Source organism: Pteronotus mesoamericanus, unplaced genomic scaffold (genome assembly GCF_021234165.1).
Source record: "Pteronotus mesoamericanus isolate MK-2021 breed Mesoamerican mustached bat unplaced genomic scaffold, CSHL_Meso_final contig_56, whole genome shotgun sequence".
Lineage (NCBI taxonomy): Eukaryota > Metazoa > Chordata > Mammalia > Chiroptera > Mormoopidae > Pteronotus > Pteronotus mesoamericanus.
In genome coordinates this window covers 19,341,688-19,365,296 of record NW_026555201.1, presented here as the reverse complement: position 1 = coordinate 19,365,296, position 23,609 = coordinate 19,341,688, and the positions used below count along the sequence as shown (strand labels likewise).

Sequence of the window (23,609 nt, the reverse complement as noted above, 5' to 3'; positions counted from 1 at the left end):
GTATGTTCCCGGGTATTTGACAACTATTTGAATTGCCCTCTTTGTTACAAGCAAAATCAGGAGAAGCAAGAGAAGGAAGGTAGGGGATCAGTTTACATTATAAATAAGATTCGGTCATTTATTTCTTCAAGAAGTGAACACTGAACTGTGCTACAGGCAGTGGGGATGGAGCTATGTCCCTGCCTTTATGGGCATCTTCCATGTATTGGGAGAGACAGGCATTTTCATATAATTGTACTTATGTATACTTTAAAAATTAAACAGTTATTCTGAAACAGTTTAATGAAGTGTGTAACAAAGATATAAAATTTTATACAGTAAGGAAACAGTTTTATAAATGTATGTAAAAAAGAAAGTGACAGGGCCTGAGTGTAGATTTCCTTCTAAGGAAATGAGACTTCAGCCAGAGACAGAAGGATGATTAGAACTTAACTGGCAAAAACGGGAGAAGAAAAGTGTTCCAGATGGGGTGAACTTCAAGCACACAGACCTGATGGTGGAAGGGTACATGATGCCTTGAATTTGTTAAATTTTCATTATGGCTAGTAAACAGAAGATGGCCGGAGGTGGTATGAGATTGCAACTAGATGTGTAGGTTGGGACCAAGGCTACATGGTGCCTTACAGGCTATTTTAAGGATATCCTTATACTGACAACATGGGGAAGCTAGTCACGGGTTTTTAATGTATGAGACGAAGGTATTAATAGAATAGTTGGTGTATGAAAATTGAAATTGTCATTTTGAAAAGTTAGTTCTTGCTGCTCTATATAAAACAGATGAGTTGGAAGTCAGGAAAATAATTCTAGCATCAGAATAGTTTAGGTAAGAGATTATTATAGCCATTTATCATGGTTGTAGTAGAGATAGGGAAAAAGAGGTAGTAAATTCAGGTGTAAAGAAAATGTTCAAGAAATATTTCACTTTCCTTTTAACTTGAATAAAAATAATACAAGTGTAATGATAAATGGAAATTATACTCCCACTCACTTTCAGGAATTTAAGAGGGCATGATAGGCAGAGAACCTCAGAGCCCACAAATAAATATCACAGTGTCTCCTTAGCTCCAGCTGTCATTACTGTGTAGATAGATATGTGGTCCCTCTTTATCAGAAAACTGAATTTTTTCATGGAAACTGAAAAGTAAGATTTTTCAGCAAAGTCTTAAATTTTAAATACTGGAACTTGTTTTTAAGAGTTTATGCAGGACAAACATACCTGTGAAATGAAATCTCTGCATTGTAACCACAAAGCATTAAAATATATTTTAATATATCTTTTAATAGCTCATGTTAACATTAATCTTTCACACAAGTTTTAATATTGCAAAGTATTAATAGGTAATCTTATTAAAATATTTGGAGAGCAGAAAAATAATTTGTTCTTCTCATTTTTATAGCTTTATGAACAAATTCTAGCTGAAAATGAAAAGCTGAAAGCACAGCTACATGATACAAATATGGAACTGACAGATCTTAAATTGCAATTGGAAAAGGCTACCCAGGTTTGAACCTTTTTCTCTTTGTTACTCTAAAGGCAGTGGTTGTGATTTATTCTCTAAGATTGCATTGAAATGTTCTTAAGTGTTCTTAACGTAAGTTTGGTTACTGATAATAGCTTATTTATTAGTCAGAAGAAACAACATAATACAGTTTACTGATAATTTCATCTTCTTTTCTCTCAAGTGAATTAAAAATATAGAAGTATAGCCTCTTAATGGAAAGCCTAAGTATTTGAAGCCTTTTAATACCTATGCTGTGATCCATGAAGGATTTAAGTGCTTATTTCTAGCATGTCAAGTATAGCAAGGCATTAAAAACATCTATACAGAATCTCCTTAAAGTTATAAAATCTCTTTATGATAATTTTTATTCATTATGAGTATTTCCTTTTTTTTTTTAAGTGATTCAATATAGTAATGATAGAAGAAGATAATTTTAATTGTAACTCATTTTGTCTTCTTTCCCTGCAGTAGCCTTAGAGGAGAGTATTTTAGACAAGGAAATTGGGGTAGCCAGGTAGAACTCACAGCCTTGTTCATTTGATCTGGGATGTGCATGATCTAGGGATTGTTTCCCAAGCTCTTTTTCCATGGAACACTAGTTCTTGGGAGACAGTAGTAGGCACAATTCCCTCCTCCTGCTCCTCCTGCCTCCACTTCAAAAAAAAAAAAAAAAGGTTTGGTGATTCGAGAGACTTGGGAAATAATATATATTCTACAGCTCAGAGATTTCACAGGGTCTATTTATATGTTAAAAGTTCTAAAGGGTCCTCTAATTGTTAAGAAGACAAACTCATTTAAATTTAACATGGGACTTTTTAACATAAACACATTTCTGTAGTGCAACTCTTGGAATCCAGTTTGAAAGCACTGCTCTGAAATGTCATCTCCAGTTCTATAAATGATACTACAGACACTGCATACTGTGGCAATTTTTTTGCACTCATCTTTTTCATAATTTTTTAAAATTAATTTTCTATGTTGAACTTACACTTGTTGCCAGGTCCCCTTTCTGTCGTTGTTAACCACTATTATCTTGGGAAGCAATTGTCCATGCAGAATAAGAAACACCTGAAAATTCCAGGGCTCAAACTAATTTTATGAGGTTATGAAGGCTCTTCAGATTTCATTAATTAATGAGGGTTTACTATAAAGATACACAGAACAAACAAACTCACAGACAAAGATCAGTATGGTCCTCAGCACAGGGGAAAGGGATTGGGGTAAGAGGAAGAAGGTAAAAGGGGTCAAATAAATGGTAACAGAAGGAGACAAGATTTTAGGTGGTGAACACACAGTGCAACATAGAGATGCTGTATTACAGAATTGTACACTTGAAACTCATAGAATGTTATTAACCAATGTCACCCCAATAAATTTAATTTTAAAAGTGGGAAAAAAAGATACACAGAGAAATAAGGCAGAACAAGAACACGTTTCATAGTGACATGTCAAAAACTTGGAATGTTATACAAGTTAAAACTTGCTGGCTTATACTTAGGCTTCATGGTAGACTGGAATGTCATCATTCTTCAGGTTGCATTAGTAGCTTAGTGAGCCTCCATACATAAAAATATCGTAGCTGGTTTTCTGAAAATAGCTTTAGCTCTAGAGATTTGATAATGTTTTCCAAATAAAAATGTTTGCTGCTGCCTAATTTAGTATTCTGTCATAGTGACTCAGCTAATCTGTGTTTCCACTGCTTACTGCCTTCTTTGTTTTTCTCTGCTCCTCTGCCTCTCTGTTGTTGTCTAATTTGTCCTATGTGTGTCTCATTCATAAGCTACAAGACAGGGGAACTGATAGAATTAGCCAGTTATTATCAGTATGGGGCAGTCTTGGTGTTCATGGCCCTATTAGTGACCATTTCATGGGTTACTGGATAACTTAACAACAAATTGTCTTTGGGTCATAAACCAATTTCTGATCCTATCGACTGGCCAGAGAAACAAGTTAATGTATTGGGAAAATATGATAGTTCTGCCTTTACAGGCATTATCATGCCCAGTATATTGAATTAATGATGTGATGGACAATTCAAAGTATAATATAATAGAGTAAATATTCAAAGTTAATACCTTAGTTGAAAAAACTATGTAAATGTTTTCTTTAAAATTTAGGAATAGCCCTGACCTGTGTGGCTGAGTTGGTTGGAGCATCGACCCATAACCAAAGGGTTGCAGTTTTGAATCTCAGTCAGGGCATGTACTTAGATTGAGGGTTCAGTCCCTGGTACAGACATGTACAATCCCAGGTCTGGGAGTGTACTGGAGGCAACTTTTGATGTTCCTCTCTCCCTTCCTCTCTCTAAAAAGCAATGAAAAAATACCCTTGGTTGAGGAGGTAGGTAGGAAGATAGATGATGAAAGGTAGATAGGTAGTGGATGGGTGGGTGGGAAGGAAGGGAGGGAGGGGGGGGGAGAGAGAGAGAGAGAGAGAGAGAATTTAGGACTATATGTAAGAGTAAAAATGATAAACAGTAAACTCTGGAGTATTTATCCTGAGCATGTAAGCCTACTGTGAACCCTTCCACCTGGTGTTTTAATATTACTTCTGCAACTATTTATAAATATAGGTGGCAGTGTTGATAGTTGCATGGAATTTTCCAAGGGAATTATAAGTCTTCTAAGAATTAATCTTGAAGCTTAGGTATCTTTGATAGTATTTAGTCAGTGGACTCTAGAACCTTACCTCCTGCCTTATCCCAGCCTCCCTCCTCCATGTATAGTCTCTAGGGAGGGAACTAGGCTGAGGTACCAGAAAATGGTTTGATGAATTTTATCAAATGTCACTTCACCAGATACTCTAATTGCAATTTTAACATAGCCTTTAACTAGAATATTTACTAAAAATATTAAAGTTGATTTTTTTTACCTAAGAAATTGATAAATAAGTCATAAAATCACTAAATGGTGGGGCGATTGCCTGAGGGAGTGGGGGGTGCTGGGTGGAGGAGGCAGAGGGGGAAAAATCAGGACAACTGTCCTAGGATAATCAATAAAATGTAATTTAAAAAATAAAAAATGTTTGTATATGAAAAAATCCCAGTAAAATAGTAATTTTTATCTAAATTTATTTAACTTCTATTTGATGATATTGTCCCATCTATTTCTGATTTCTTTCAGGTGGTTTTGAATGTAATTTTTAAATTCTTCAACATTTTAAGTGTTTTTTAGGATTCATTTGCATGTCTTGAAATGCGAATGAACATTTATAGCAATTAAAATATTAATCTAAATTTTAAAATGTCAAAAAGAAATCAGAATTAGCTGAAACAGTCTCCTCATAATAGAAATTCTGAACTTGATTTATAACAATAAGCAACTTAAATGACTGCCTGCTTCATTTTCGTTACACTTACATCACTTATATATTTCTTTTTTGTCTTTTTTGTTTTAGGTTTTTTATTGTATTTTTTCCATTACCATTTAGTCCCCTTATATACCCCATTCCTCCCACCCCACAATCACGACACCATTGTCCATGTCCATGAGTCCTTTTCCTTGTTGCTCGATCCCTCTACCCCTTGGTCTCCCCACCCACCTCCCAGCTGCCACCCTGCTCTCCATCTAGGAGTCTGTCCCCATTCTCCCTGTTAGTTCAGTTTGTTCATTAGATTCCACATATGAGTGAAATCATATGGTATTTGTCTTTTTCTGACCAACTTATTTCACTTAGCCTAATGTTCTCCATATATTTCTTACTTTTCTTGCAGAGACAAGAAAGATTTGCTGATAGGTCACTATTGGAAATGGAAAAAAGGGTAAGTGTCCATTTTCCCACTTTATTGTTTTGTGTAAGCAATGGTAGGTTTTTTTTCCTTTAGTTTTTGTAGATGGTAGTATTAATGAGTTTAAATGCATACTCATTAATTTAGTTAGAATGTTTTCTAGCTTATCTTTTTATAGAGGTCTGTGAGTTCTCTCTGGTGTGTCATTGCCTGGTTAAATAAGACTTTTTTTACCATATTCTTTTAATGGATTAAAAAACACCTTGCCCCAATTCTAAAATGTACACATTGTGATAGTAAATCTGGTATTTTTGAGATGCCATTTATCTCTTTGATTTTCTGTAGTAATATACTGGAAACATTGTAATCATGTATACTTTTCATTTAGTTCTTTGCAAAATTAAAATTAATTTCCATTCTTGAAATAAATTTTTTAAAGCTTCAGGGATTATCAAATTTTCAAATCCTTTTTAAAGTTAATTTAATAATATTTATTTTGAGTTTAAATATTTAAGTAAAATATTTTAAACAGAAACAATTATAAGAAAATGCTTTTGCCATGTTAAGTATTTCTATAATTTTTCATCTGGTTATGGTGTATTCACTTGTATTTCTCCCCATTTATTATTACTGTAGCTCAGGGCCATAGGAATAACTCTACAGGTTTAGTCTAAACAGTTGAGAATGTATAAATGATCGAAAATTAAAGGACAGTGCTCTAAGAGTATATATAATGCAAATGAGCAGTGGTTAGACTTGCAAGGTTTCAACTCAAGAAGAAATTACATCCTAAGTATCTGTGACCTAGATCAAAGAATAAAAATAATCAGGAGCAGTTGATATAAAAACATTTTCTTCCATTCCATTTGAAAAATAGCCAGTTTACTCTTTTGAGCGAGCGAGCGAGCAAGAGAGAGGAAATGATATTAAAATACAGAATATATAAATAAAGTCTGTTAATGTCTGTGCCATTTACTAAATTATGCCTTGAAATAACTACTTGTTTTACTATGATTTAAGCAGTTTTAGAAATTATTGTTCTAGACCATTTTAAAAACTATTGCTGTAACTAATAATTGCTAAAAGTTTAGTCACTTATTTTTATTAAATTTATTATCGTTATATTCTTTCACAATAACTATTATTGAATTTTATATCTAAGATATGTAAAAATCATAAAAACCACTCACTCCTGTTACGCATACTGATGGCTGAGATGAAAAGACAGAAATAACAATATATAGAACTTAAAAATTATTTTTGAGGCAGTCACATTTTTTAAGAAAATTTAATTTTTCTTGTGATAACAATAATGTTTATCACAAAAACTTTAGCAAAAGATAAAAATAAGTTATCTACAATCTTGTCCAGAGATATAATCAATATTTTGATATCTGTCCCTTGTGTTACCTAGGCTCAGGCAGATGATACACGGTTTCATATTCTGACATTCTCATGTGACCTTTTTCTGCCTGTCAAATGCAGATGAATTTATGAAGTAGCTAATTCATTCTCAATTTAACAAATATTGATAATCATAGTATTAATAATTGCTAACATTTATTCAGCACTCCCTTATGTGCTAGTCACGTTCTGGGCTAAGCACTTTATGTGCACTCACTCTTAACCATATTTTTTAATGTTAATAAGTTTATTTGTCAGACATAAGGAATTGCCTGTAACTTTACAGTTGTCAATTTGGCAACAGGGCAATTTGGTATGGCATTCTTGTCTTTACCACTAAGTAGGTAAAACCTTGAAGTCACCTAGTAAAATTGAGGATGATGGGGCATTTACTTCTGATATTTCACAAAGTTATGAGGATTAAATGTGACACAACAGGTCCTAGTATTTTAAGAAGCACAATGGTTTTGATGAATTTGTCATGGCTGTATTGTTAACTAGGAGGTAGGTCTGTTATAGAAACATTTTTGTCCATGTAATAATGCTTAAACATGCTGATAATAGATTAACATGGTACTTGTAAGACTGTTAGTAGGATTCCATCCATTGTTAAAAATTACATACCCTTAAAAACATTAACACAGTAAATGTACTGCTTCACTAAATATGAACATTATTAATCTGGCAAGGAATGTCTTGGAAATAATTTCAGTGTGATTAAACTAAACTTAAATGGTTTGTATCTGAAAGGTGACCGGCAAGAGTCAGTATCTTCTGGGCGGTATGACCTAACCAAAGTTTTATAGCACATTAATTATTGCTGCTTGCTTTTTGCATAACACCCTAGAAAAACAGTACACTGCAATAATGTATGTTGCATTTGCCTGTCACTGTTTGAAATAAGATAGTTTAAAATAAAATAAAAATGCTGCAGTTGCTTCTTCGTTAGATTCACTGCATTAATGCTACACAGTATCAACCTAAATATAAAGCTATGAAGTCAGTTGGGTAAATAATGGCCAGTAAATAATGTGGGTGGAAGAGATGAACTTCTCTTAGATCCTATTGAAATTTTAAAGTACAGATATTTTAGGCACGTTTGCTTCTTGCTTTTCTGCTTCTATCACTGTAGAATAAATTGCATCTTTGTGTGAGGTTTTTTTTTTTTTTCCTCCTTTTCTATACAATCCTCAGTCTTCATTATTGGTTTATTTTATCCTTGAGTTTAATGTGAGCTAAAAAAAAAAAAAAGTAGTTTGAACATGTAATGTAGCACCTTACCAGAAAGTCAAAGCTTTAAAGAAAGAGCTTATAGAAAGTAATGGAAATAATGACCTTTATATTTATTTCTCTCGAATTTTGGAAAGCTGGCATCACATCACTGGCATCACATCTTTTTCTACACTGCTCCTGATGTGATTTTTGATTCTAAAGTGGCACTGTTTCACAATTTAGAAGAGGATGTAAGAATACAATAATTACATAATTAATATTGATACCTTAAATTGATCTAGGAGCGAAGAGCTCTAGAAAGAAGAATATCTGAAATGGAAGAAGAGCTCAAAGTAAGTAAATCATGCTATTTATGAGAGAGCGTGCTGTTTATAATCTCAAATTTTACAGTACTATTATAGATGCTATGTTTACCATATTTCTCAAAGCTGCTTATGCAATTTATGATTTATCTATATCTGCTTCTCTTTCTTCCTAAATCCAGGTTTTAGGTGGCCTAGGAAAGTACAGTATTTGAAATGTGTATCTTTCTCTTAATTTTTACGACACTTGATGTTCAGATGCAGAACAAACTAAACAATAATGACTATTAGATTTAGGATTTATTATTTATTCTTAACAGTCACATGCTCTCTTTCTTGGAAAGAAATGGAAGAGGGGTTTCAATGTAAAAATGTTCATCTTTGAAAATAAAGCTATATTTTATCAAACTCTGCATACTTGTGGAAATAACTTTTGATTGTTGGAAGGAACACTCTTTGCAGAAGAAGAAAAATAGCATGGTTAATTCATTAACTCTTACCACATTTCTTGCACAAAATATCTCTATCGCATTATGAATTATGGAACTAATGCATCGGATATTGTGCCCATAGAATTAGAATTTCAAGACTTAAGTGTTTTATAAGTTACTTGGTTACTTAGTAGAACATTATTATTGAGTGCCTTTGGAGACAGATTGGATTTGGTTGGCTTATATATTTTGTTTGATACAGAATTTTAGGGCTACACTGTCTATCTTTGTAAATCTCATGGAATTTTTTTTAAGAATTAAGTGTTTTCTTATATTCCTTGTGTGTATTTTTATATTTTTATTGTACTCTTTTCCATTTTCTTATTTTTTATTTTTTATTTCTCTGTGTTCTGATTCCTGCAGAACCTGCACCAAATAAAGCAAATTCAAACTCTGAGAGAGTTAAATGAACGACTGCTGACTGAGAATAGGGCCTTGACAAGAGTGATAGCCAAGCGCTCAGGGTTCTGTAGGAAACTGCAGTCTGTGAACCTATAATTTATAGTTTCATCATTTCTTCTTGGTAGAGCCAGGCAGGTGTTTTTGTATTAGTAAGCGTGTCTTGAGTTCACTTTCACAAATTAATGCCATTTTGTCTGGAGCTTATCATATAACTTTAATTATGCATGGCTTCTCAGAATGTTAGAAAGTGTCACTAATTGTATATTAAACTGATAAACTACAATAAGCTTAGGGAATTACTTTGGAATTTAAAATAAAAGAATTGTCTGCACTTTGGTTAAGCTCGTGAGCATTTTGGCTCTACAGATATTTTAGGGCTTAAAATATGGCTGTTATAATTAAAACTCTTAAATACAAAATGGAATGTAAACAATGTAACATGTACTTTACACATGTTGAAGCTGAAAATTAAGCATGTATTATCTGTTTTTCAAAATGTCACTTTCAGAGCCATCTTAATATTCACTTAGTTCTCTATTACAGAGGTATCTTAATACATAAACTTGAGATTACTGTATATTTTATATCCATACATTTTGAGGTAAGAATTGATTGGGTCCACATAAAATTAAACTTCTTCATATAGATTTTGCTTATATTTTGCTAAATATCTTAGAAGCTATGTTTTAATGTCCAAAATACAAGCTGTTTCATTTCCTAATAAATCTGGCAGAGCACATGTAATTTAAATCATTCTTACTGGAAAGTTCAGGTAACATAACATTTTCACCCCATCCCTCAGTTTGTCTGTAAAACAGAAAATTGATTTGCTTTATTTTGAAGATGTGAGGGTGTGTTTTTCTGTTTGCTCCAAATAACTTTATTTTTTCTGTGCTTGATATTTTCATAAATACGGGCTCAGTACTTTGGCTTATAAATTATTTTATTCTGTTCTCAGAATAGTAATAATTACTTTGTTACCACTTAATGAGCACCTAATTTTGGATCAGACGTGGTGTTAGTCACTTAAACTTAGTACCATAAGTTAACCCTTTAAAGAATTGTAATAGTTTAGAACAAGCCTAATACCCTCAAAACTTTCCCAAATATATTGGTTTTCTTGTGAAATATGTAAGTGTATTGCTTGAGTCTTGAAGTAAGTTAAGCAAAAGGTTTAGGTACTGACAGGAACTCTTAAAGGAGCTCCCTTTAAGCTCCCTTTTATCCTAACAAAAACAAGCTTCATTTTCTTGGCTGCTCTAATATGGTGTGCTTGTGAGTCATAACATAAAGTGATTTAGTACATTTCAATTGATAACTTTGGGAGAATAAACCTTTCATTCCATCATTTATGTTTCACAAATTGGGGGTTCTTTCTTTTCTTTCTTTTTCTTTTTTTTTTTTTCTTTCTTTCTTTCTTTTCTTTCTTTCTTTCTCCTTTTTTCTTTCTTTCCTCCCTCTCTCATTCCCTCCCTCCTTCCCTCCCTTCCTTCCTCTTTTCTTTTCCTTCCTTTTTCTTTCTTTCTCTCTTTCTTTCTTTCTTTCCTTTCTTACATATGTTTTAGCCACTAGAAAAATATATAACTTACAAAGCTCATTCATGTGTCTTGTGATAAAAATATAACATCTATTAAGAGTAATATTTTATCTTTTTATTGAAGCAAAACTTTTTCTTTATTTTTCCCCTCATAGATGTTACCAGATCTTAAAGCAGACAACCAGAGGCTAAAGGATGAAAATGGGGCCTTGATCAGAGTTATAAGCAAACTTTCCAAATAAAATTTTTTTTAAAAGCAGCAAATAATGGAATTGCACATATTAGTAAGCCAGTGGACCATAATTGACAGTCACTGGAAGCCTGGGAAGAATCCTTGGAGACTGTCATTTTCAGATATCCTGCCAAATGCCCTCTTATCTTGGAGTTTTGTTCTGTTTAATTTTCTGGTTTTGTTTTGTTTTTTTCCCTTGTATCAAGACCATTGTTTCATGTTAATGCAGCTGCTGAGAAGATTTTTTTTTTTAAAGACTGAGAAAACTTGTTTACAGCTCCAGCATATAAGGAAAGTGTTCAAGGCCAGATTTGCCTCAGATATTTAACCAGTAAGCCTTAGTTGTACATAAATACTTTTGTGTCAACAGAAACTTTCAGCTCTCACAGAAGACAGTTATTCAACATTTTTTGATGTGCCACGGTTTCCAGTTTTTCGATATTTAAATTTTTTTGCTTTACATCTGAGTTTGGGTTTGTATGTTTTTTCCTTTGACTCTTCATGTGGCAGACTCTTCTATGTTTTCACAGCTTTTTTATTTACAGAAAAGAACACTGCTCTTCTGAGGTCATTGTCATGCATTAGGCTAACGCTGTGTTGTCTCCCACCTGGAACTGAATTGCTTGGTGGAACATTTGCTTTCACTGTTTGTGCAATATGCATTTATTTCTTATATGAATGCTTTAACGTCAGTTGAGATTAGATTCTTTGAAGTCCTATTTTCTGCCTTCATTGGTCACTTTTTTGTTTTTGTTTGTTTTTTACTATTGTAGTACAAGATGTTAGATTCTATAATCTTCACATTCATTTTAGCAGGTACTGAGTGATGCTGTATATATAAATAACTGTATTGTTTTGATTTTTAGACCACCACATGGCATGCTTGACTATTTTGTTATTTCAAATGTCTGTTAATGCAGAGTAGGCTACTCCATAATAGTGTTAAAAACAAAATTTGCTAACAATGTGATATAAAGACTTTAAAAGTAACACATTATGTGGAGCCCTGTCTTTACAAAAGTTTTCTACTGTAAAGTGCTTTTACTTTTATTTTCAGTTTTTATTTGATAGTATTCAACCATAATTAAAGTTGTATAAGATAGTTACTTCACATTTCACATACTGATATTTATCTGAGTGCTGTCTAAAACTGTTGTGCTAGCCAAAGTGATGCTATGAAATCATTTACAGACTTACCAGTGAGTTCCTGTTAAGTGCACTGTTATTGCCATGTGAAGAGGCATTGACTTTGATACCACCATCATGTTCAGACCATTTTATACATTTCAGTGGCCTTTAAAAAAAAAAAAAGTAAAACCGAGTACATAGTGGAGATGGCTTTTGTTTGGACAAATAGCTTTTATATTTTCATTAAACCATGCAAAAATTATTACATCTTTCTGGCACATAACTGTCTCCTTAACCACTGAACAGTTCAGCCATTTGAATAAATTGTACATTGTAAAGCTTATAGTAGCTGATTGTATTATTGATTGTATTGTATACTATATTAAATGTGAATTTGTACCCCTTCATTTTAAAAGGTCATTGTGTTCTACTGCCTATTTTAGATTACTGTGGGGTTGGGAAAAGGTGTTTTGGTAAGCAGGATTTAAGTCCTCTCTCTCTCTCTTTCGATTGGTTTTATGAAGATATAAGGTTATGCTCTTACTACCAAGCTCAGGATTCTTGATTATTAAAGGTACAAGGATAGTTGTGGGAATTTTATTTTTGGTTATATTTGAACTGTATGAATGGTGGGTCTGAATATAGAGAATTTCCATGGTCTTATATGAACGTAAAATATACAGATAATTGATCAGTTTGAGTGACTGCAACATGTTCTGGTTGCACAACAGTTAGGCATGCTAAGGATTATTATTTGTGAAGTTTGGATGCCTGTGAAGAATGATTAAATACATGTTTCTAATATTTTAGTGTTTTGTATTTAGGTTATTTATTCTTTGTATCTAAAACTGAACAGCTACTGTGCTATATTGATTTTATTGGTAGTATTGAGCAGACCTTGTTTCTGCATGAAACTAGTTGCAAAACCCACTATTTTGGAAATAAAAATGTATTTTGACATATACAAATAAAATGAATAAAACTATTTTAAATGTGTGAACTTTTACTGAGACATTAAATTTTGTTCTGAGATATTTAAATTCTGCATGGGTATTTTTTCACTAACTGCTTTACTTTGATTCCAATTTGCATAATTTTTGAAGTTGTAATATTGTGATAATTTGCATAACATTGTACATGCACATCTGTAAATGCAATCTTAATTGCCATATTTATGCAATCTGTGTACCAATTTGGACCAATGTTTGTACATTTTACATAAAGCTGTATGCAGAATCTGAGAACTAGTTTTTTTATGGTTATTCGGTAAAAAAAATGATGATAACAGTGAGTTTCAAGATAGTAGCTTTGTAGCACAAGATTTTGTTCACATAAACTTTTGGTGGTTTCTAAATTAAACCTGTGCGTTTTCTTAGCTGCAAACGTAGGCTTGAGAATACATCTAAAGATAATACTCCATCCAAATGTAGAAGATTGTATTCCAACCTAGATTTTGTTCAACCCCCATCTACTAACACTTGTAACTAGATAAGAGACAGCCTTCATTTGGGAGCTTTGGTAGAGGATTTGTAGTGGACTTGTGCTTAAATTAACATAAGAATGGGATTCTCCTCTTTCTACTTCGTAGTACTTTCTCTGTGCACACTCACAGAATGATAGATTGCTACTATTGTTTGTCCTCCATAAAAGATTTCACATGCAAATGAAGTATGAAATCTACATACTTCAAAGCCAAATGAAAAGCAGCTATAGAACTATCAAGGGGCATATTCAGATAAAAAGTAAAGTAGATATTCATATTAATCCATTAGGCTACTTTTTTCTCTTGCTTAAAGATTTATTACCACTTAGTTTTTCCTGGCTAATTTGAAACAGTCATGACTCAGGTGTCAACACTCATTGAGTCTTGAGAATATATACAGAGTGCCACATTTTCTTCAAACTAGGATTGTGGGTTTCCCATAGGACATAATAGCCTTGTAGGTTGTCTTTCACCTTGTTATTATAAGCAGACTATAGAGCAAACTCCATTAACAGTTAACTATCCATTAGCCATATCTTGCTAATGAAAGTCTTTGGTTGCAAAGATGAAAGCTGGCTGATAAGCCATCTTTTCTGTGCCATTCCATGTTTTATGCTGCGTGTGTGTGGCCTCTGTCTTGAGTGTGCACACTCAAGAGAGATAAGGGCTGCTGAACACGTTTCTTAACTTTTATTTAGGAAAGGTACTCTTGAGTTAAGCGTTATGTAAACAACACAATGCTCTTTCTCTTAGGCAAGTAGTGTAGAGAGAGTCATATTGTCCATACCTACAAAATGACTGGATTACAAAGTAGTAAATTCAAAATTAAACAAAGGAGTAAGAAATTGAAGATTCTATAATGTAGCAAGTAACTCCTACTGTAATTTTAGTACAAATTTTCTGAAGTTTATTGGATCTAAGCCTTTTAGAGCTAAGCACTCCAGCTTTTCACTGCTTAAATTCCAGTAAACATCTAGGTCATAAAAATTTACTAGATTTTTATTTTAAAAGGCTGAAGAGAGAGAAGGGGGGTGCAAAAGTTTGATGAACAGTATCAGTAGAGTCTGCCCTGAATAATATAAACAGTAGGGTCTATATTTGTCCTTGTAGGTCTGAGATAGTGGTAATGGAAACGAAAAATTTACTTTCCCCTTCCTCACACTCAATTTTTCTTACAGACTTGTTTTTATAAGTTTTAGGAGCATTTTAGCCCTTGCTGGTGTGGCTCAGTGGATTGAGCACTGGCCTGCAAACCTAAGGGTCGCCAGTTCAATTCCCAGTCAAGGGCACATGCCTGGGTTGCAAGCCAGGTCCCCAGTAGGGGGCACATGAGACGCAACCGCACATTGATGTTTCCCTCTCTCCTTCCCTTCCCCTCTCTCTAAAAATAGGTCTTTTTTAACAAAATTAAAAAAGCCTTTTAGCAAACAATTGAACCAAACTTTTGTGGATACATAGAGTACCTTTGCAAAATCAATAGGGCACTGATTTTTATAAACACTTGACATGGTGGAAAGAGCTTTGGACTGAGTCAGATTTAAATGTGAATCTCAGCTTCACTTTATGATTGTGTGATACTGCTTTCTCAACCATTCGAGCACAGTTTCTTCTGATAAATGGCATATTTGTATACAGGGTTTTGAATAGTTCTTGGAGCTTGTTGGATAGATGCTGAACAAATGCAATTATTGCTTTAAAGAAATTACATTAATTGACCTTTTAAAGTACTAATTTGGAATGTGGTGTAGCTTTACTAGGATCATTTGATAACTGTTGATAACTGGTTATTCCAAACAATCTTATAGTGTTAAAAAATGAAAGCAAAATTTTGAAATAATTTACACAGTTACCATAAATACCTTTTTTTGTCCTTTTTTTTTTTTTTTTTTTTAATAGACCAGTAAGGGGAAAAGATATGAGGTAGATTTCAGAGTTCTTTCTTCAGCCATCTGGGTAGTTTATCAGCCTTCACATCATACTCACCCTGTTACATAATGATTGCCTGCATAAGAGTTTTATGATTTCATGTGTTCCTTTGTCTGAGATTAGTCCTGCCCGTCTCATTCCCACTCCGTGCTAGACCACCTCTGGTGGCTTTGCTTGCTTTACTGCACCAGTACTAAGGAAAACCAGAGGGAAAGGGAGCTACCTTTTAGTTTTACGCTTGTAGTTAGGATTAGTTTGGTTTTTCTATGTGATTAGAAAACCACATAGTTTGGTTTTCTGCTTTTAATTTTATAAGCCGTTTGTTTTACTGTGAGCTCCTTGAAAGGAAAAAAAATGGGAAAATGGGTTATTAGAAACATCATTACTATATAAAAGAAGTATGCCATTTCATTGGACAAACATTTCGGATCAGTTCTCAGAAAAGACATTTTCCTCATTGACTTTACCGCTGGTTATACATGTAATATACATTGCCTTCATTTGTCTCTACTTTTTGTAGTATTTCTTTTCAGAGGCTGATTCCTTATTTCTGCTTTCAGAAGCAATATCTGGAATATAAGGTGTGCTTCTGTAAGTGTTCTGATGCAGTTCCAAGAGGGATAAGAGCACTATAATCCCAAGAGTGTAATATTCACTGTTTTTCTTGTTTTAGCAGCATCCCAGGAATGGTTAGCTTAATCATTCCTCTACAGCAGTGGTTCTCAACCTTGAATCACCTGGAGAGTTTGTTCAGACGGTTTGGGCCCTACTGCAGTTTCTAATTCAGTATTTAGGGTTTGGGGTGGGACCCCTGAATTTGCATTTCTATCGAGTTCCCAGGTGATGCTGAGACTGCTGGTGCAGGGGCCATGTTTTGAAACAACTGCATTCTAATATCAGCTGTTCATCTTCTGAAAACAACTAGAGAATACAAAAGTAAAATCCCTTGTGATAACCTAAAATATAAGTACTGTATTCTACATTAATAGTTAAAAAGATTATATAGACATCAAACTTTGAGTGAACACCAATTATAGTTTAGAAACAAAAGATCATGGGTGCCATCTTACTGTGGCTTGGGGAAAGAACACATGCTGACAAGTTGAATCCAATTTACCAGGAAATCAAAAGGATTTTCTTTGGGTAGAAGATCAGCAACTTGACAACAGTTGTGTACACTTCATGGGGGGGGGGGGGGGGGAATAGCCAGCCCCCTTACATCACCTTTTCCTTGCTGGAGAGACAAAAAGGACTCTTGTACATGAACATGTAGTGATTGAAGGGGGATGGCTGGTGGGTGGAGGTGGAACAGCATAAAAGCGGGATAAATGGTAATGGAAAAAAGGCAATAAAAATAAATTTTTAAAAGCCTAAAACTACAAGTGTAGGAAGGCTAGTATCCTAAAAATCTAGGTGTTTTGCAACTTAAGAAAGCCAAGATAACTGCCTTCTTACATTTAAGGCTCAAGCTGCCTGCATTCCATGCAGTACATTAAAAATGCTGCACAGTGCCATGCCTGGGTAGCTCAGTTGGCTAGAGCATCATCCCAATACACCAAGGTTGCAGGTTTGATCCCTGGTCGGAGCCATACAAGAATAAACCAATGAATGCACCAGTAAGTATGACAATAGATAGTTGTTTCTGTCGTTCCTCTCTCTAGTAAATTAAAATTGTAAAAAATTATTACACAGCATGCTGTAGGGACTCTACTACATCAATGCAACCATTTCATTGTGCTTTTAAGTGGCTAAATATACCAAGGCTGCTACTTCAGCTCAACTCCCTTGGATTAAAGGAAGATGAATTTAACCAGTTCGTTTGTACAAAGTTTTGAATTGTCCTGAGACCAACAATATCAACATCAAATTTTTGGGCTCCACCCCAGACCTACTGAGTCAGAAACTGCAAAGGGAGCCCAGAAGCCTTTCTTAGTAAATCCTCCAATGGGTTTTGCTGCAAGATAAAATCTGAGAGCTGCTGGCCTATAAATTTTAAACCTAGATCTCCTAGGCTGAAATGGAACATAAACATTTATATATAAACATTTCTAATTTTTTTTCCTTGAAGACTATACTAATGGAGAGGGAAGAGAGTGTGTGAGAAACCTCTTAGCTGTATCAGGAAAGCACTGCTGTTTCCGCTCAATCTGAAAAATACTAGGAAAGATTTTACTCTTTGAATTGGATTGGGGAGGTTCATAATCTGATGAATTAATCTGAAGTGGAGCAAATTCACGTTAATGTATAGGGGCATCACTTTTAATGGATCTCTACAAAAGGAACAGAATAAGATGTTTGGTGGGACAGGGGGATAAGTTTATACTGCAAAATGAGTTTATTATTCAGTGCTTATCAAGCTACAAGTGAAGTCCCAGTACCTTGGAGGTCTCCTACCTCTGAAATACAGGATCACTGAAAAAGGGTAATCCCTAAGACAAGAGGTACAGCGTCTAGCTAAACAGGCAAAAGCACGACCACAGAAAGCTCTTCTTGCCTCTGCCCATTCCACACCCAGCAAGCACCAAATGATGAGTACCAAGTAAGCAACAGAAGCATATGGCCAGGGAAGGGTCAAGAACATGGAGACCCTCTCTCAGGGAAGAAGCAGAACATTGAAAAAAGATTTCTGATAAACTAACTCTCACCCTAACCAGAAGTCCAGTGAAATTTAAAACCAGTGGTATATAGAAGGTAAACAGCAATAAAAAGACAAACGCAGCTCAGTTCCTAACTATATTGACTCAACACTCTACATATGTAGTAGAAGAGTATCAATTACAATTAATACTATTTACCTTAGTCTACTCTTCTACACATAAGCTGTAAAAAATAGAAGAAATTTAAAAAAACACTTAAAACCATTGTCAAGAGACAAAGCAATCAACAGAAGAACCAGACTTAGAGATGGTATGTATATTGGAACTATCCAATAGGGAGTCTAAAGTCATGAAAGTATATCCCATTTTTAAAACAATAATAATATAAAATCATTATGAGTAACATGTTAACCTACAGTAGAAAGGGTAGAGAACAGACAAGGAAATTCAGTAGATACAGAAGCTTATAAGAAAGAGTCCAAAGGAAAGGGTAGAATGGAAAACACAATACTATAAAGAAAGCCTTTTTTTTTTTTAGATTTTATTTATGTATTTATTTTTAGAGATAGGGGAAGGGAGGGAGAGAGGGAAACATCAATGTGTTTCCTCTAACGCACCCCTAATGGGGGTGCGAGGTTGGGGGAGAGGACCTGGTCTGCAGCCTAGGAATGTGCCCTGACTGGGAATCAAACCAGCAACCATTCAGTTCGCAGGCTGACGCTCAATCCACTGAGCCACACCGGCCAGAGCTAAAGAATGCCTTCTTAAAACACATCAGATTTATCACAGCCAAGGAAACATAAAGTGAAGTTGAAGATAAATAAATAGAGATTATCCAAACAAAAGCTCAAAAAGGAAAAGAAAAAAGATACAAGAGCTGTGGGACAATATCATATGGTCTAATATATGTGTAATTTGAATCCCAGAAGAAGAATTAAAATGAAAGAGAAGAAATGTTTGAAAAGATAGTAGTTGAGAATTTTCCAGAAAATGAAGAAACACATCAAACCACAGTTGCAAAAAGCTCAAGAGAATGCCAAGATGAATTTTTTTAAACACTGAATACATTATATTAAAACTGCTGCAAACCAAAGATAAAGACAAAGTCTTGTAAACAATTAAAGTGGGGGCGGGGGGTTACACTATATACATAACAAAGATGAGACTGGTAGACTCCTCAGAAACTGCGAGCCAAACAACGGGAGTGACGTCTTTAAAATGCTGGAAAAAAACTGGTGGCTCTGATTTCTATGCACAGTGCAACTATCTTTGAAAAATGAAGGAAAAATGCTTTTTCAGACAATAACTAGGGAAATTCAGTATCAGATCTACAGTACAAAAAAAATGTTTAAAGAAAGTTCGTAAGGCAGAAGGAATAGGAGGATATCAGTAATTTGGATCTCCACAAGGAAGTGAAGATTCGAGAAAGTGCTTAAACTGTAAGTAAGTATAAAAGGCATTTTTGTCATATTTAATGGCCTTAATTGACTAAATCAAAAATAGAAACGATATATTCAGGCTTTATAATATGTAAAAGTAAAGGGTATTACAGCAATAGCACAACAGATGGAAGAATTGAGAGCACATCAATATAAGACTCTTAGTCTACATGTATTGGGTATAATGTACTTCAATATGCTCTCAATTCTGGGGTGAACTTAGCATAAAAAAGATTTTATTTTTACCTGAAATAAATAAGCTTGTTCACATATGAAAGCAGTTGAAAACTGCCACAAAATGTTTGTTGTTTTCCTATGAATTACAGGGGGTTTTTTGTTACTTTTCTGCTGGTTTTTACAGAAATCCAGAACTTGCCTATGGGCATATCAGTAAATTTCATGTCAGTGTATGGAGTGTACAGCTCACAAATTCAAAAACTGAGAAGATTTAGAGAAAGGGACCCTCCCCAAATCATACTGTATTGGAAGGGAGGGAAAAATACTGTTTAGCTTTGTCCTACAATTCCTCTAGGTGATTTCAGTAAAACTGAACACTTGGAAATATTCTTCTTCACTGTTAGACTCAAGCAGCAGTGGGAACATTTCAAAATTTCCTTTTGTACCATGATTTTTCCAAAGATTCAATTTCCCTTAAAATCCAAAAATCTTGCACTTGATATCAAAACCTTTCCTACAAGGTCTTGCAGAGATTTATTCTACTGGTTATGTGGTTAAAGAAGAAAGTCTGTTAAGTCGGTCCATTTCTGAAACCCTTCATTTTTTAAGCACTGAGCAAACTCTAGCTCTCTATTTTCATGCGAGTACTCCAGCAAGTCTTTTTTAAGCTCAAACAACCTATTGAGAACTCTTCATCTGATAAGCCGCTGGGGTTTCTGCATTTGGCAAATAGATGCACTTTTCTTTCAGGTTTTCTTGAGTAAATGAGTCTTTCTTTAACATAATTAACCATTTTTTTTTGTAACATCATTCCACATTTTTTAATTGATTTTGCTATTACAGTTGTCTCATTTCTTTTCTCCCTGTTATTCCCTCCACCCTGCATTCCCCTGTCGCACCAGCATTCCGCCCACCCGTTGGTTCATGTTCATGGGTTACACATATAAGTTCTTTGGCTTCTCCATTTCCTATACTATTCTTAACCTCCCCCTGCCTATTTTGTACCTACTATTTATGCTTATTCCCTACACCTTTTCCCCATTCTCCCCGCTTTCCCCCCTTCCCCTCCCCTCTGATCTCCATTTCTGTGATTCTGTTCCTGTTCTAGCTGTTTGCTTAGTTTGTTTTTGTTTTTGTTTTTAGGTTCAGTTGTTGATAGTTGTGAGTGAGTTATCATTTTACTGTTCATAGTTTCTGATCTTCATCTTTTTCTTAGATAAGTCACTTTAACATTTCATATAATATGGACTTGGTGGTGATGAACTCCTTTAACTTGACCTTATCTGGGAAGCACTCTATCTGCCCTTCCATTCTAAATGATAGCTTTGCTGGATAGAGTAACCTTGGATGTAGGTCTTTGCTTTTCATGACTTTGAATGCTTCTTTCCAACCCCTTCTCACCTGCAAGGTTTCCTTTGAGAAATCAGCTGATAGCCTTATGCAAACTCCTTTGTAGGTAATTGTCTCCTTTTCTCTTGCTGCTTTTAAGATTCTCTCCTTATCTTTAATCTTGGATAGTGTAATTATGATGTGTCTTAGTGTGTGCTTCCTTAGGTCCAAATTCTTTGGGGCTCTCTGAGCATCCTGGATCTCCTGGAAGTCTATTTCTTTCACCAGATTTGGGAAGTTCTCCATTACTTTTTCAAATATGTTTTCAATTTCTTGTTCTTCCTCTTCTCCTTCTGGCACCCCTATGATTCGGATGTTGGAACGTTTAAAGTTGTCCCAGAGGTTCCTAAGCCTCTCCTCATTTTTTTTGAATTCTTGTTTCTTCATTCTGTTCTGGTTGGGTATTTCTCTTTTCCTTCTCCAAAGGTTCCCTGTAAATTTTTCTTTATTTCACTTTGCATAGCCTTCACTTTTCCCTCTATTTTGCGACCATACTCAACCATTTCTGTGAGCATCCTTATTACCAGTATTTTGAACTGTGCACTGCATTGTGACGCTATATGTGGGGGAGAGGTGTAAAAGGGAACAAGGACACTTCCTAGGCTCTTGCCAGCTTTCAGTCACTTACCCCGCTACTCACAAGCAAACTGGGCCTTTCTGGTGCTGATTCCCAGGTGGGTGTGTTTGTGTACATTCTAGGACTCTGTGGCCCTCTCCAACGGGCTCTCCTATGAGGCTGGGAGTTTCTCCTACCACCACAACCCCTACAGGTTTTTACAGCCAGAGGTTTTGCAGCTTTCTTTTCCTGTGCTGGAACCCTGGGTTGTGCAGTTTGTCTTGCTCCCCAGCTGTTCCTCAAGGTTTATCTGCACACAAATGTGGGACCGCCCGGTCTGCCAGTCGCTACCTCGCCCACCTTGCCATGTGTCCTCTCCACCCTGGCTGCTTGTCTCCACCCCTCCTACCAGTCTGGATGAGTGTTTCTTCTTTAACTCCTTGGTGTTGGACTCCCATACAGTTCAATTTTCTGACAGTCTGGTTTTGTTTTGTTTTTTAATTTGTTGTCCTTCTTTTGCTTGCCTGAGGAGGCAAAGTGTATCTACTTATGCCTGCATATTGGCCAGCCATTCCACATTTCTAAAGTGCATCACTAAGAGTTTTTGATGCAAGCATCTCTCGATAAAGAAAGCAGTGTATTATAACATCAATATCTGTATTTTCTTTATTCTCTCTTTCTAACAAGAGGCTATAGCCAACCATTGGTAGGTCATCACCACTCCAGCTATCAACACAGTTCCTTTAAGACAGATTTTGGTTACCAGATATGAAGACAAAAATTTTTTTATTAATTACATTCTATTGATTATAATTACAGTTGTCCTAATTTTCCCCCCATGGCCCTCCTCCACCTGACACCCTGAACTCCCTCAGGCAATCCCCACACCATTGTTCATGTCCATGGATTATGCGTATAAGTTCTGTGGCTACTCCATTTCCTATACTGTACTTTATATCCCCATGGCTATTCTGTAACTACCTATTTGTACGTTTCAATCCCCTCACCTCTTCATCCATGTCTCCACACCACTATCTCATCTAACAACCATCAAAACACTCTCCGTATCCATGATTCTTCCTCTGTTCTTCTTCTTTGGTTAGTTTGTTTTTAGATTCAATTCTTGACAGGTATGTATTTCTATTACTTTGTTAATAGTTTTGATCTTCTTTGTCTTAAGTCCCTTTAACATTTTGTATAATAATGGTTAGAGGATGATGAACTCTTTAGTGTTTTCTTCTCTGAGAAGTTCTTTACCTGCCCTTCGATTCTAAATGATCGCTTTGCTGGGTAAAGCAATCTTGGCTGTAGACCCTGCTTTTCATGACTGCATATTTCTTGCCAATCCCTTCTCGCCTGCAAAGTTTCTGTTGAGAAATCAGCTGACAGTCTTATGAGAACTCCCCTGTCAGTAAGTAACTGCTTTTCTCTTGCTACTTTTAAGATTTTCTGTTTCTCTTTAATCTTTGGCATTTTAATTATGATGTGTCTTTGTATGGTCCTCTTTGCATTCATCTTGTTTGGGACTCTGTGCTTCCTGGACTTACATGTCTATTTCCTTCACCAAATTAGGGAAGTTTTCCTTCATTATTTTTCCAAATAGGTTTCCAATAGTTTGCTCTTTCTCTTTTCATTTTGGCACCCTATGATGTGAATGTTGAAATGCTTGAAGTTGTCCCATACGCTACCAATTTTGGGGGGTTATTTTTTCTTCTTTTTTTTTCTGATTGCTTGCTTTTTGCTTCCTTGTGTTCCAAATCATTGATTTGATTCTCAGCTTTTTCCATTTTATTGTTGTTTTCCTGTAAATTGTTCTTTATTTCAATTAGTGAATCTCTCATTTATGACTAGAACTTTTTTATACTGTTTAGGTTTTCACTAAGTTTCTTGAGCATTCTTATAACCATTGTTTGAACTCTGCATCTGATAGACTGCTTATCTCCATTTTGTTTAGTTCTTTTTCTGGAGTTTTGATCTACTCTTTCATTTGGGCCATGTTTCTTTGTCTCCTCATTTTGTCAGCCTCCTTGTGTTTTTTTCTATGTACTATGTAAAGCTTCTATGACTCTATGCCTTGGTAGCAT

At 34.9% G+C, this 23,609-nt stretch overlaps 1 protein-coding gene across 7 annotated transcripts in view; it reads left to right on the top strand.

The window, feature by feature from the left end:
- PPP1R12A (protein phosphatase 1 regulatory subunit 12A) overlaps nucleotides 1–12,909 on the top strand; it is a 136,222-nt gene extending 123,313 nt beyond the window's left edge. For 4 of the 7 annotated variants that reach the window (XM_054580152.1, XM_054580150.1, XM_054580154.1 and 1 more), the window contains 5 exons: nucleotides 1,398–1,502; nucleotides 5,215–5,262; nucleotides 8,148–8,198; nucleotides 9,023–9,192; nucleotides 10,754–10,803. In XM_054580152.1, coding sequence (XP_054436127.1) covers nucleotides 1,398–1,502; nucleotides 5,215–5,262; nucleotides 8,148–8,198; nucleotides 9,023–9,157 — 339 coding nt within the window. In that variant the 3' untranslated portion in view covers nucleotides 9,158–9,192; nucleotides 10,754–10,803. Of the gene's footprint in view, nucleotides 1–1,397; nucleotides 1,503–5,214; nucleotides 5,263–8,147; nucleotides 8,199–9,022; nucleotides 9,193–10,753 lie in introns of all 7 variants that reach the window. The other 3 variants (XM_054580155.1, XM_054580153.1, XM_054580151.1) reach the window with 1 other exon arrangement.
- Nucleotides 12,910–23,609: the final 10,700 nt, after the last annotated feature.